Source organism: Lepisosteus platostomus, chromosome 11 (assembly GCF_059453375.1).
Source record: "Lepisosteus platostomus isolate fLepPlt1 chromosome 11, fLepPlt1.hap1, whole genome shotgun sequence".
Classification (NCBI taxonomy): Eukaryota; Metazoa; Chordata; class Actinopteri; order Semionotiformes; family Lepisosteidae; genus Lepisosteus; species Lepisosteus platostomus.
Window position 1 is genome coordinate 21,172,763 of NC_142621.1, and position 14,504 is coordinate 21,187,266.

The window sequence follows — 14,504 nt, forward strand, 5'->3', positions numbered from 1 at the left end:
TCATGGCAAGAGAAAACAAGTAACGGTGCCACACAAAACGGAACAAAAGTAGAGAAGTTCACAATATTCTCACCCTCCACGTCCCCTTCAGCAGCAGTGGGGTCACCCTCCACGTCACCAATATCCCCTTCCAGGGAAGAGGGGTCTGCCTCCAGGTCACCTTCAGCAGCAGTGGGGTCACCTTCCACATCACCAACATCCCCTTCCAGGGCAGAGGGGTCTCCCTCCAGGTCACCTTCAGCAGCAGTGGGGTCACCCTCCACATCACCAATATCCCCTTCTAGTGCAGTGGGGTCACCCTCCACGTCACCAATATCCCCTTCCAGGGAAGAGGGGTCTGCCTCCAGGTCACCTTCAGCAGCAGTGGGGTCCCCCTCCACGTCACCAATATCCCCTTCAAGTGCAGTGGGGTCACCTTCCACATCACCAATATCCCCTTCTAGTGCAGTGGGGTCCCCCTCAACATCACCTTCAGCAGCAGTGGGGTCTCCCTCCACATCACCTACATCCCCTTCCAGGGCAGAGGTATCACCTTCAGCAGCAGAGGGGTCACCCTCCACATCACCAATATCCCCTTCTAGTGCAGTGGGGTCCCCCTCAACATCACCTTCAGCAGCAGTGGGGTCTCCCTCCACATCACCTACATCCCCTTCCAGGGAAGAGGGATCACCTTCAGCAGCAGTGGGGTCACCCTCCACGTCACCTATATCCCCTTCCAGGGAAGAGGGGTCACCCTCCACGTCACCTATATCCCCTTCCAGGGAAGAGGGGTCTCCCTCCACATCACCTTCAGCAGCAGTGGGGTCACCCTCCACGTCACCAATATCCCCTTCCAGTGCAGTGGGGTCACCCTCCACGTCACCAATATCCCCTTCCAGGGAAGAGGGTTCTGCCTCCAGGTCACCTTCAGCAGCAGTGGGGTCACCCTCCACATCACCAATATCCCCTTCCAGTGCAGTGGGGTCCCCCTCAACGTCACCTACATCCCCTTCCAGGGAAGAGGGATCACCTTCAGCAGCAGTGGGGTCACCCTCCACGTCACCAATATCCCTTTCCAGTGCAGTGGGGTCTCCCTCCACGTCACCTTCAGCAGCAGTGGGGTCACCCTCCACGTCACCTATATCCCCTTCCAGGGAAGAGGGGTCTCCCTCCAGGTCACCTTCAGCAGCAGTGGGGTCCCCCTCCACATCACCAATATCCCCTTCCAGTGCCGTGGGGTCCCCCTCCACATCACCTTCAGCAGCAGTGGGGTCACCCTCCACATCACCAATATCCCCTTCTAGTGCAGTGGGGTCACCCTCCACGTCACCAATATCCCCTTCCAGTGCAGTGGGGTCACCCTCCACATCACCAATATCGCCTTCCAGTGCAGTGGGGTCCCATTCAATAGCTGTGGGGTCCCCCTCCAGGTCACCAACAGCCTCATCAGGAGAGGGAGCACTTTCTAGGGCATATGGGTACGCTTTAACGGATGATGGGCCATCTTTCCGTGTTGCATCACTCATTGCTTTGTGAAGAACATCGATGTGTAGACTATCTGGAAATGCAGCTGAACTGGCCTGAGCTTTTACCTCGTCTATCCTTTCCCCATGCTGTGCGTCACTGACAAACAAGTTGCTCTTCAATGCAGCCGTGTATTCGCTGCCATCACTCAGCTGCATTTCTTTCCAACGGGATATTCTCGGCCCGCGATCCACTAATGGAACTGCTGCCGTCAGTCCCAGCAGAAGCACATGCAGCAGAAACCAGCGCGTTTTTTTCCGTAACATCATTTTGTCCCACAAAGCTCGTGGAGGTAAGTGCGCTCCTACGGTATTTATTGAACACCCAAGCTGTCGGCATTAAACGTGGAAGAGCCCGGTGTTTTCACAAACATTCTCACGCGAGTAGAGGGAGTCAAATTGAAGACACTTTATTTCAGGTAATCGCAAATTACAAAGTGGGCTTCTGATTTGTCGTCTTTTCTCCAACCCGAAGGAAAACAGATGATAATGTAATTAAGGCGAGTATTTCGATGACGGAATTGGGTAGCTCTTTGTAATCTAGCTATTAATATGTCATATCTTCTTACTGTTTGTTTTACTCACTTGTTTTGCTGTAGGTCTAATTCTTCTTGCATCATTTTCAGTCGTGTTGTTTGTCTAATTGTACACAGCTCAGAGTTTCTTTTTAAATACAATACTTTACTATATTGTAACGCTTACGGCCGACAGGGCGCTGTGTAAGAGCCGGCGTACCAGAGCGGGTGACGTCACCGCCCTTCCCTGTGATAGCAGGACCACAGTTACTGGGCTGTGGAGAGATCTCTCTTTGGCTCACGGGGCTAGGTCGCTGCAGAGAGACGCGGAAGTCCCGGGTTCGAGCCCCGGAGGGTGCAGGGGCCGACCAGATGCGGCAAGGGTGCCCGCCCGAGCCCCCGTTGCGTTACATTGGTGTCAGAAGCGGGGTGGGATAGCACTTCGCCGGGGACGGCGATTTAAGCGGGGGAGAGTGTAACGCTTACGGCCGACAGGGCGCTGTGTAAGAGCCGGCGTACCAGAGCGGGTGACGTCACCGCCCTTCCCTGTGATAGCAGGACCACAGTTACTGGGCTGTGGAGAGATCTCTCTTTGGCTCACGGGGCTAGGTCGCTGCAGAGAGACGCGGAAGTCCCGGGTTCGAGCCCCGGAGGGTGCAGGGGCCGACCAGATGCGGCAAGGGCGCCCGCCCGAGCCCCCGTTGCGTTACAATATGTAATCAAGTATTTCGCCATTGAATGTGAGAAATTGATACATATTTCTTATTGTTACTATTAATGTTAGTAGTTTTTTGTGTCTTGCGTTTCGTTATTTCATTCAATGTTTCCTTTTCGGATAGAGGCAGCACTGTGAGACACGTTCGTTGTATCCAGAAGCTCTATGAGGCTGTCTATTAAATTTCATTACCATTACTTTAAGCTCACTCCTTTAGAATCGGAGACCAACAGATAAGTACACGTAAATCACTCCTGTCTCTTCCGTCAGTATCTCTAGCACATTCCAGTAGTTAAACGTTGCTGCAGTAGCAAAGCACTGCAGAAGGTTGGTGAAGGCAGCGCAGCTCATTCCCGGCTGTGAGCTACCAAACATCCAGGATATCCACTAAGCTACAGTAAATGTCTTTAGAAGGCCACGTCAGTTGTCAAGGACCCCAGTCATTCAAGTGATAAACTGTTTTTTCTCCTACCGTCCTTTTAACGGTATAGAAGCATTCAGTCAAAGACCAACAGATTACGGAACAGTTTATACAGTACCTCCAGGCAATAAGACTGCTAAACAGCCAAGCTGCAGTCACCTTCAGCAACCACCGTAATGGTCTTTGTGAATGGTTAGGTTACATGGATATACAGTTTCCATTGTATTTTGCACACTGTATATTGCACTATTTGGACATAATATATTGCATACACCTGGGATATGTAGCAGTTCTATTTATATTATTTTTAAATTCGTTTTGTATTGCACTATTAGTATGCAACTTTGTTCTGTAACTTTTAATTTTGTGATTTTTATTTTTAATTCCCCCTGGTGAGCTCACAGAAAAGACATTTCATTGCCATCAATTACTGCTACACGCTGTGTTGTTGTGCATTTGATAAATAAACTTTGATTGATTGATAAAGCAGCAACAGAAGAACTGAGTCCTTACAGTGGAAAGGCTGGAGAACGCTGCATTGCTGTTTCCACAGTCTGTGACCTCGCTCTCATTTCATGGAAACCCGAACATACAATATAAGGTGAGTCCTTGGAGATAAACGTAAATGATTTTATTAAAACTCAATACACAGAAGCCTTATAAGAGAAAGGCCGCCAAATTGATCTATCTCCAGTAAATTCCTAATTCTGTTATCAATTGTGCACAATTAGCAATTTACTGGAGATCAATTTGAATGTCTTTTCTTTCTACAACTTACATCTTGTTTCTTGTTTCCATGTAAAATGAAATTCTGGATTAATAAAGATGGAAACATAGTAAATAGCATCATTAGATTCTTCAGCTGTCTTCCTCTGGTGAACTGAGGTCCCACTAAGAACTTCTGTCTTTCTCGAACAGTGCAGGAAAGAAGGAAACATGTGGTTTTCCATCCAAGCAAAGTGAAATATAATTTGGGATCCAAAATTGGGAAAGAACTGATTGTCATTTTCTATGCCCCCTTTTTTGGGGACCCTTTTTCAATCAGTAATTCTTAATAAGGTTCTCCATATCAAAGTTATTTAAAGTTTCTTTGTATTAGTTACTTTTGCAATTTGCTATACAAATTACTGGTCTTATTACAGGTAGTTCATAAAATTAACAGATCTTTGGCTTAACAGATGCACTGTTTATAGTTGTGTCTGGAAACCTGTACCAATATGGTACAGTATGTAAGTTTCTGGTTGAAATATATAATAATAATAATAATAACAACAACAACATTATAACATCACTTTATTAACCCTTTACAATTTCTTGCATTAGGAATTATCTTTTTGCATACCTCAGCTTGCTCTCCATGAGACACACAGACAGGGAGAGAATCTTGGGGTCAGAGCACAGGGTCAGCCATTGTACAGCACCCCTGGAGCAGTTGGGGTTAAGGGACTTGCTCAGGAGCCCCACAGAGTAGGATTCCTCTGCTAGCTGCAGGATTTGAACCAGCAACCTTCCAGCCACAGGTGCAGATCCTATGCCACAGAGCCACCGCTCTGCCCCAAATATACTTTTGTATGATACTGTATAATGAATTCGGTGAAAATTATGTTCTCTCTCTGATGACGCTAAAAACTGTGGAAAAATCAAGGTTTTTATGAAGTTTATGGTCTTCTAAAAGGAAGGAATGCAGTCATCAGTAGTGGCTCAGTTCAGGGACTTTTTCTGAAATGGCGAACCATATCAGTTTAACAGGACACCAATTTTTCTTTTTGGACCTCCCTTCATTATCTTTTAACCAAAGTTCTGTGGCACATTCTCTGCAATATTAACCCTCAGTTTTTTTCATGCCAACATGCTTGCTGATCTTGGCCAAGCTTGCAACTTTATTTTAGATTTTCATTTGGATCCTCTGGGTTCAGGAGACCATGCACCTTACAAGCGAACTGGATTTCATGCCTTGTCCGGCTTCCCCTCTGATGCAAAACCCTTTTAGACTCTTTCTAAAATCTTAGTAGTGCCACTCAAATTTATATTTTTAGTTTGAGTTTTGTATCATACCCACCCTAATTAGAAAAGCCAATTATTATTATCATAATATTAATCATTACATCATTTTAATTAATCTTTTATCCAATTCAGGGTTACAGTGCCTCAGAGCCTATCCTGGGAAGCATTGGGCACAAGGCAGCATTCATCCTGGATGGGACATCGCAGGGCACACACAGACACAAACACGTACCTGCTGACACCACGGTCAGTTTTCCTCTCTTTACAGGCCCCCACCACCAATGTGTGGCTCCACCCAGATGATGTGACGGCAGCCATAGTGCGCCAGTGCGCTCATCGGGATTTTGAATGACCAAAGAGAGTCAGAACCTGAAGCATGATGGTCTCTGGTTCCTGCCTTCAGCCTCTTGTCTAGTCTTCTGTTCCTTAGAGCTCTTTGAGGGGAGCTTTCCTGTACAATGGCCTTCATATCCAAGTCATGACAATAGAGCTCTTAGAATGGATGGGGCGCTGTCTGGAATGCCTTGAATGCCTGGGTCTTTGTCATTGACATGCTCGGAGGGAGGAGGGGTGCAGTCCCTCCAGACGATAGTTGTGGGGCGACACCACCCAGTGGGCAAAAGACGTATAATATACGTCTATTAAACGCATACCTTAGACGTCTAAATGTGGTCCGCAATTCGTCTAAAATGAAATTCTAATATACGTCTATTGTTATACGTCAGTTATACGTCTATGATTAGATGTTCATTATACGGAAATGGTTGGAGTTCTATTATACGGATAAATTTAGAGGACTATTATACATATATGTTTGGAGTTCCGGATAACTTTAGAGGACTATTATACTTATACGGTTAGAGGTCTATTATACGGATAACTTTAGAGGTCTATTATACGTATATGGTTAGAGGTTGAAGTAGAACATAAAACATACTTATGTGTGCTCAAAAGTACGATAAAAAATGGATCAACCCGATTGGAAGTAACAAACATTGCTTGTTGAAAAACAAGAAAATGGAATACGTGATGCTGTGTTTTAAAACTTACACAGCTGTTAAAACAGATACATATAAAAGTAAAATGTATACCGCTTTTACGCTAAAACAATAATTAAAAAAATGGTAACTAAAATGTTCGTGAAATACGACATGATCCAACAATTTCCAAATTTAATGCAAAAGCACTATAGATGTGTACGTTTGTTTTTATTAATTTGTGTGCCGGCCTGTGTATGTGTGTGTGTGCGCGCGTGTGTAGGTGAAAAAGCTCAGTGTGTGACTGCGTGTTTCAAATAAGACTATGTGAATGTGTTAAGCCAGCCGGACTGGCTAGACATTAGAGACTTGATTAAAATAAATCAAGAAGCAACTCAGGTGAACAGAAAAATATAAGATCATCTAAAATGTATAAATACAAATACCAACAGAGTACAGGTAGACCTAAATGACTCAGATATATAAATGAGTCAGAAAGTATTTGTATAAAAATTAGCTATACAAATTTAGTTGAAACAAAGCATAAATATATGAGGAGAGCACAATCTCATAATAATTAGCATTTGTGCCTCATACAGCTTAGCCTTGGGTTCAATTAATGGGGTGCTGTGTGCATTGAGTCTATATCTTCTCCCCGTATTTGTGTGGGTTCTGTTCCTACGCTCTGGATTCCTCCCACAGTCCAAAGACATGTGGGTGGGTCAAATGGTATCTAAAAAAAAAGGGAAAAGTTTGACCTAGGTGTGAGTGTGTACAGAGCCCCATATCTGTGTGTGCCTTGGGATGGACTGGTGTCTCATTCAGGGTGTTGGACAGGGATGCACTCCAGGTAGTAAAAAAAAAGGGGGAACAGATGAAAATAAGAGTAGGACCCCTGGTTTTCACTTTAGAAGTAAGACCTCAAAAAGAGTTTATAGTTCTCAGATAGACAGGGAGTGAGCCTCAGAGTGGTGGAACAAGGTGGTTAAATTCACGTCTTGAAAAAAAAAAGACTAAAGAAACTATTAAAAGATGCGCCTTAGCAGAGAGTTAGGCCCTGCTTATTTCACAGTTAGTAATTAAAATGTAAAGCATTGCAGGGTTCAGAATGTAAGACTGCCGAGGGTAAAAGTTAAAAAATTTAAGTCAATGTGCTGAATAATGGAGAGCCAGTGCAGAGATGCCACAGTTGGGGCGATGTGGTCACAGTGCCTTAAATGTGTTAGGAGTCACACAGTGGAGTTTTAACCATATAGTTTATTTAGAAGATGAATAGAGAGACCCACTGTAAACTTATGACAGTAATCTAGTTGAGGTGTGATGGAGGCATGAGTGAGGGTGTTTGCAGCACTGTGTAAAGGATGGTCTTGGCAGTTATGACTATGTGGTCTTCCTCACTATATGTTTGACTTAGATGTCTGAAAGCTGTAGTCGTCTATGTCTAGGAGAAGACTGACAATGACAGAGTCACAGCAAATTTAACAATGTGTTCTCAAAAGGGATTCTACAGTTGATTGAATGCAGAATTTATAGGGTGTGGGACAACACAGAGCCCTAAGGCAATCCAGAGGGAGAACAAAGCTGCTCTGATATAACACCTTTAGGTCTCACTCTTTGTCATCATTAAAAAAAGGTAGGTAAAGGCACCACTTTGTAACAAGAATGAGATTAAGGAATTTTTGACATCATATAGATTCCTTCTGGATGAAATAGCCATAGTATGTATTGAATCTTATTGGAATATACAAGTTTGGGAGTAACAGACGAATGTCTATATAATTAAGGTCATGAAGGGATAAGCTAAGGTAATGGCCCTTTGGTATCTGAAGTGACAGGGTCTTCCCAAATAGGAAATTTAAATATTCAAGACATCCAACAGAGAGCTTCACTCAGAGAGGAAACAGAATGGAAGCAGCAGGGTGTAACACCTGGAGAGAAGGGAATCTGGAGAGATTCTCAGCAGAAAGATGCAGGAACTCTGAGGAGTTGACATAGTCATAAAAATCAGGCCTGTTAAGTGATGGAATTTGATGCCACGAGCCCTGTGACTCACGGAAGGAGCACAAAGCAGTAGGCCCTGGCTGATCAGAGCTGAAAGGTAAATGGCGACCAATCCTAATTTCTTCAGATAGGACACAAGGGAAAAGCATGCGTCTAGTCCATTTGGAAGGATTTCTATCCAGATCAACGTGAAGTCTTAATGAATAACGACCCGTGTTTGTTGGACATCTTGTGAGAAAAAAGTTGAAAGTAGTGAGGAAAATTGATAAAAAAACTGTTATTAAGATTCTATTTCTTCAGCAGGAGGGCCAGTAGCTGCTTTCTAAAAAATCTCATTACAGGTGTTATAATATCTGAGCGCTCGAAGAGTGAAGGCCTTGCTTCAGTTACCTTATCAGTCGTAAAACGCAACGCTAATTAATCTGCTTGAGGCCTGGGTGTGTTCAACTCCCAACAGGAGGGACCGCATTGACAAAATAACCTGGCCTTTTGGGTTCCGAGGTGGACTTAGACCTAGTGGACCACCAAGTTATCACCCCAACGACCTCAAGTTAACATAAAGGATTTATTGTTCTTTTCTGAACTGTGGATCCCAATCTTCAGGACGGACAGAGATGCCCCATTTATCTGGGAAACTGGACTGAACTATGAGGGGGGGAATAACCTGACAGATGGTAAACGTAAATATAGGTATAAGTGTTGTACTTTATTTTGTGCACATCGGAGGCCTGTGCAATATCCTGTTATTGCAGAGGCGCCTGATGATATTCTTTGTTATAAGATACCAAGGAAAGTGTTATATGTTGAAGTCTAGTCTAGTGTCTGAAATTGAGTTTTACATTAATTCCGAAGTAAATGGATTATTTACATTGCATTTGAGCAATGACAAGTCAAGCTTTTGGAGAGTGTGAAACCAATTGGACTAAGTTAAACATGATCATTTAAAGAAGTTAATTTAGTAGTGAATTGGTGGTGATTTGTGCAATGGTGTGGAAATGTGGAAGCCATTATGAATCCTTTACTGGTATACCCTTCCTCAGATAGCTCTGCGTAATATTTTAGTAATTAAGCTTATCTAGGAAAGTTTATCACAAGGACCATAGAGGTTATAAAATATAGTCTGTGTAATAGCACAGATGACCACTCAGTAAGTAATGCACTGAGTCAGTCCATTAGATTACATTCTCTTGTGACACTGCTTATATGTTAAATAATACCAGTTCTGATATAACCTCTTCTGAGCCAATCACTACCTCTTTAAGGGCTGTGCAGAGGTCGCCAACCCAGTGCTGTTTTTCATGGTATCGAGGCATGGTGTGCCTGCAAAGCCTGTGCTGCTTGGTGCCACTGGAATCCACGTTCTGCCCACAAGTATCAGAATCCTTCACACTAGAGCGTTATTGTCATTTAAACCCTGGTGGAGTGCAGAGCTGACTGAAGATGGAGAACTAGGAGAGTTGGTTTAGCCTGCAGTATCCAGTAATTAACAGGCAGGACAATCATTAAAGAAGAGGAAATTAAAGGTCAGTCTGGAGCACGGAATAGTGATGAGGTTGGCAGACTCTGTGATGATTGGTGTGTATATAGCTCTTGACACAATTGGTGAGACATTGGGCAGTTGCCACATCAGGAGCCTCAGTGCTATTTCCTGTGACTAGCATCATTTATCACTATTCATGAGATAGTAATTGGCCTTCTAGTCAGATACGAGGAACTAGGGTTTTACCACTGACCCCTCACCCACACCACCAGTTCTTCAACAGAGTTCAGGAAATCAAATCTAAAACTCCCAAGCTCAGGTCCTTCCAATAGGGAATGGCTAAGGCTGTAAGAGGAGTGCAAATACCCAAAACGTCAGGTCAAATGAGTCGACAGACTCTGCTGATGTGTACGTGGAGGGTAATAGGTAACCTACCGGGGCTATCGCCAGGTGGGTAACAGGAGGGACTGAAGTAGAACATAAAACATACTTATATATATATATTATTGATGGAAAATATATATATATATAATTTATCTGTATTCAACACAACAATTTAATTCAAGAACATTGTGTAATGTATCGGTTGCCTTAACATATCTTAAGCAGCTCCAACAAAGACAGCTACACATCAAAAGACAGGACTTAGCAGATCTACACATATCAAAGGACAGCTACATAACAAAGGACAGGACTTGAGACAGGACCAACTGGTCAACTCATGCTACATATCAAAGGGCAAGACGAATACACATGAAGCAGTGAAACAAAACATCTTCCTGAGATCTTACTGTATATAAGAGCTGGGAAACCCTTGCAGTTTCGTCTGTCCTGCGGGGCAGACCCAACGCGCGTTGATGTCATTATTGAGCTCAATAAAACAACTGAATCCACAAAGACTGTGTCCTGCTCCTTGGATGAAGGATTTCCCACAACAAGGTCTATTATACATCAAAGATAGGTTTTACAGGTGTAGAAACTAGTAAATCAAGCCAATGATTTGGTTTAGAAATTTATTCTGAAAATACACATTCACACCTGAAAAATATGTATTTCAAATTATACATTGTATACAATCAATCAACATATGGGCAATAATCATAAAAAACACAGCTAGTCTTAAACTTCAGCTACAAATTCTGGTAACATGGCAATATACAGTATAGTAATGACAAACACAAACTAATTACATTAACACACTAACTCAAAACCACATTTTGATTCAAATATACATTTTAAAATGTACAACTTCTATATTTCCAAGAAAAAAAATATTACAATGGAAGTTAAGACGATTTATGTCCACTATTTGCAAACCCTGTCTAATTGTCCTAACAGTTAGAACCAGAAACCTATTATTTTCAGTGTCCAGATCTCCTGGCCCCCTGCCTTGCATATGCATTCTTCAAGTAACACATTGCGTGCTCCTTTATTTCTTTTTCTGTTGATGTAGGATGGGACTTCAGCACCGCAGCTAGGAGAAAATTATATAATATTACTTCCCAAATAAATAATGATTAATGTCTTCTTTAGTATAATCTAAAAAATGAACGGTTTACTAAGCTCAAAGCTGAAATAAATGTAAAAATTTGGCTTGCATCATAGCAGTTGAGCGATAAAGTCTGTCCTAATTAAAGAGTACCCAAAGTTTGAAAGTACAACATAGAATAAGAATAATTAGAGAAACGGCAATACGATTTTGTGTCATCTTCCCCATTCACACTATTTTCGTGTGCCATTTTTTGCTTATTCACGTACTATTTTAATCAAAATAATATTAAGAAAGATCTGTATGTATTCAGATAGTATTATTATTATTCATACTTACTCGTCAAAAGAGGATTGCTGAGATATTTGCGGATAAATACTTCAATCTTCCACATTTGAAAAACGTGTCCAAAATGGTGACCAACGAATACTAGCAATGCATTGTGGTACAGTATATAACCGGAAAATATGCTGGGTTAGATATTTTCTCAACATATGCGTTTATTAATGTTGTCGATATTATGGTTGAAATTTAACATTGATAATACATCGCGGCTATGTGCTGATGTGCAATTTTAACGCATGCAGTTAGTAAGGATCGGTCACTGTTGTATGGTATTATATATAATGACATTATGGAATAGGATGGGGACAGGCCTGGCATCACAGGGGGAGGGAGGAATGTCGCCTCTTCAGTTTTGGGCAAAAAGATTTACCTAACTTAATTTGCTCCCTAAAAAAATAGTTGTACTTTGTCAATGGTCAGACAACACTAAATGACACTAGCAGTCATTCGGACTGTTTGATGTGCAGGAGGGCTATCCATCCAGGAACTGCACATATCAGTGTCGTTATTGAGTGTCAACATTACGATCCTGTTTGCTCAGGTGGACAGATTCCTTTATCATTATACTTAAAATCGTTATATAACTAGGACTAGTTATAGCAGTCTGTGCTTTCTGTTGGTTTTACAACAATTTTTTCTTAACGATTCAGAACCTCCATGTAGCTGCAAAAATGAACGCTTATGGTACTTTTCGCTCCAGGCAATACAAACCACGAGAGTGACGAAAAATGTGAAACTGAACTTCATCGCAAATACCAGATTGCTAGTCGTTATCTATCATGAAGCACTAATCAATGGCATAGCTGCGAGATTTCATTTGGGTAGCTGCACCGTACAGCTCTGTTTCAACCGAAATATCACCCCCCTCAGAATTTCAGACACCCACCTACAGATTTTTTGGGGGACGGGGTGTCCAGGAAATGGTATCAACTTTTCTCAAGAAAATAAAAATAGAAACTCTATAGGCACTCAAACATTTTACTGTTTTTTTCAGGCAGGTGGCAAGCTCCCCTCCGCAAAACCCTTGAATGCCAAGCTGTGGGCATTCATTCGTCGAATATACGTATATTCACGGCAAAAATACGGCTATACGTATATATACACATCGCCGCGACGTATACTCAACGTCGAATTGCAACCGTAAAATCGGCGACATTAATAAACGCATATATAACGTCGAAAACACATCTAACACAGTGCCTGAGGCTTTTTACTGTATATATCGTGTGTGCCGCAACTAGGAGTATACGGCACTCTGCACAGAGTACAAAGTAAATTATTTTCGCAGTAATTAATTTATTTCCACGTGTATAATAAATATAGTAATAAATATAATAAATTAATTAATTACTGCCGTATACTCCTACGTATAGCCGTATTTTCGCCGTGAATATAGGCATGTTCGACGAATCAATGCCCACTGGGCAGTGCGTGGCGTCCTTCTTTGATTGCTTACCTGGTTGTGGACGTCGGCCTGTTTCAAGACTTTGGTTGCCGAGCCAATCACCATCACTGTGAAGTGCAATGTTCTCGTGGGCACTGTCCATCTCCTGGAGTACAATTTGATTCTGGATGTTACTCAACATCCAAAAACAAACCACTGTCGCCCATTTGATTGACTCGGTCTTGTCTGCCTCTTCCTTGAAGAGTTTCTCATGCTTTAACTAAAATGTCTTTGGACATTTGATGTGCGACAAGTCACACTCTCACAACACACAAAATAAAATCAAGGTTTTTGCGATGAACCAATACATATTCATTTCACCAGGAGCGATGAAGCAAGCAAACATCTAGCTTTAATTTATTAGGAATAGCCATTTTGTCCAAAATGTTTGACAAATGTGATTAGTGGCATCGTGAGCTGCCCTGTCAAAATCAAAACAGGCTGCTCTCATGCAGAATAGTGTAATAATATATGATTAAACAATTCCCTCTACATTATGAGCTTTCACTGGGTAGCATACTTTTGAGACTGATGGAGCAGTCAAAGACAGTTAAGATTTAATTCAGCTGGGCTTCCTTGCGGATTCCTGAATGGATCAGAGAAGGCAGTCTTCTCTGGAGACCAACGTCTGTGGAAAGGAAGTCCTGACCATGAGGGGTACTAGCTAGTCAGAAATGCTCAGAGGCCTCCAGCACAAGTACGTGCTAGCACACTCACTACAGTTTTCCCTTCTGGGGCATCTGCTATTCAATCAGAGCCCTACCAGGGGAGAAGGGCAGGCTGCTTTGCTTGCTGGCTTCCTTGTTCAGTATCATTCGCCCATCATTTCCCCTAAAGGCACAGCTGCTGCACAGGCAGCGGTCTGCTCTCAGCCATCTTGCACCAACACACCGAGAGACCTGCAAGATGCTGCTGTGGACAAGACCTCCTAGGTTGGGCCAATGATCTTGATCTTCCTCCATTTGTAGACTGATAACAGAGATGTAGATTCTCCAGTCCAGAGCAATAATTTTGCAATCCTTTCCAGAGCAAGGAGCTGCAGTAACTCTTTCAGGTGGCCTCAGTCATGTTCTTCAATCATGGCATGAGTTGTTTCCACACAACAGGATAGTCAAGACTAATCTCATTTCTTTTCTGCTCTTCATACAGAGTAGGTCCTTCCAAACTCAGCCCCCACCAGCTAGTCAGCCACTTCATTATTTGCTTAATTAACCTAATGAAACTAGGGGTTCATTTTCTCACATCCACTATACCTTAGTTACACACTGTTTTTCTAGAGACAGGGATATGGTTACTGGAAACTAAAGCAGTCACTGGGTGGAATCCTGGTTTGTGGCTCAAGCACAGACCTGTGTAATGATCGTACCAGCAGGGAACCTATGAAGCAGGGAGCAGTCCTAAGCTTCCATTAACCTGGTGTCTGCTCCTGCTTTATGAGGCACATATGGTGGCTCAATCTCTCTGCCCAATATGGCCGCACTCCTGGCAGATCAAAGCACTGGAAGGTAAGAATTGTAGGGCCTGTGGCAAGGGGGAGTCCACAAGCAAGTACAGAGCTATTTCTAAATGGCAACCATGAGGTAGGCGAGCACACAAAGCTGAACACATTCC

The 14,504-nt window shown here is 42.8% G+C and overlaps 1 protein-coding gene across 1 annotated transcript in view; it reads right to left on the reverse strand.

Annotated features, from left to right (window-relative positions):
- The window catches only part of LOC148652182 (uncharacterized), a 31,134-nt gene that overhangs the window by 130 nt on the left and 16,500 nt on the right, over window positions 1–14,504 (reverse strand). Inside the window, exons 4-5 of the mRNA XM_088597600.1 lie at window positions 566–640; window positions 74–502 (exon numbers count right to left, since the gene is read on the reverse strand). Of these exons, the coding sequence (XP_088453726.1) occupies window positions 74–502; window positions 566–640 (504 nt within the window). The remainder of the gene's footprint in view (window positions 1–73; window positions 503–565; window positions 641–14,504) is intronic.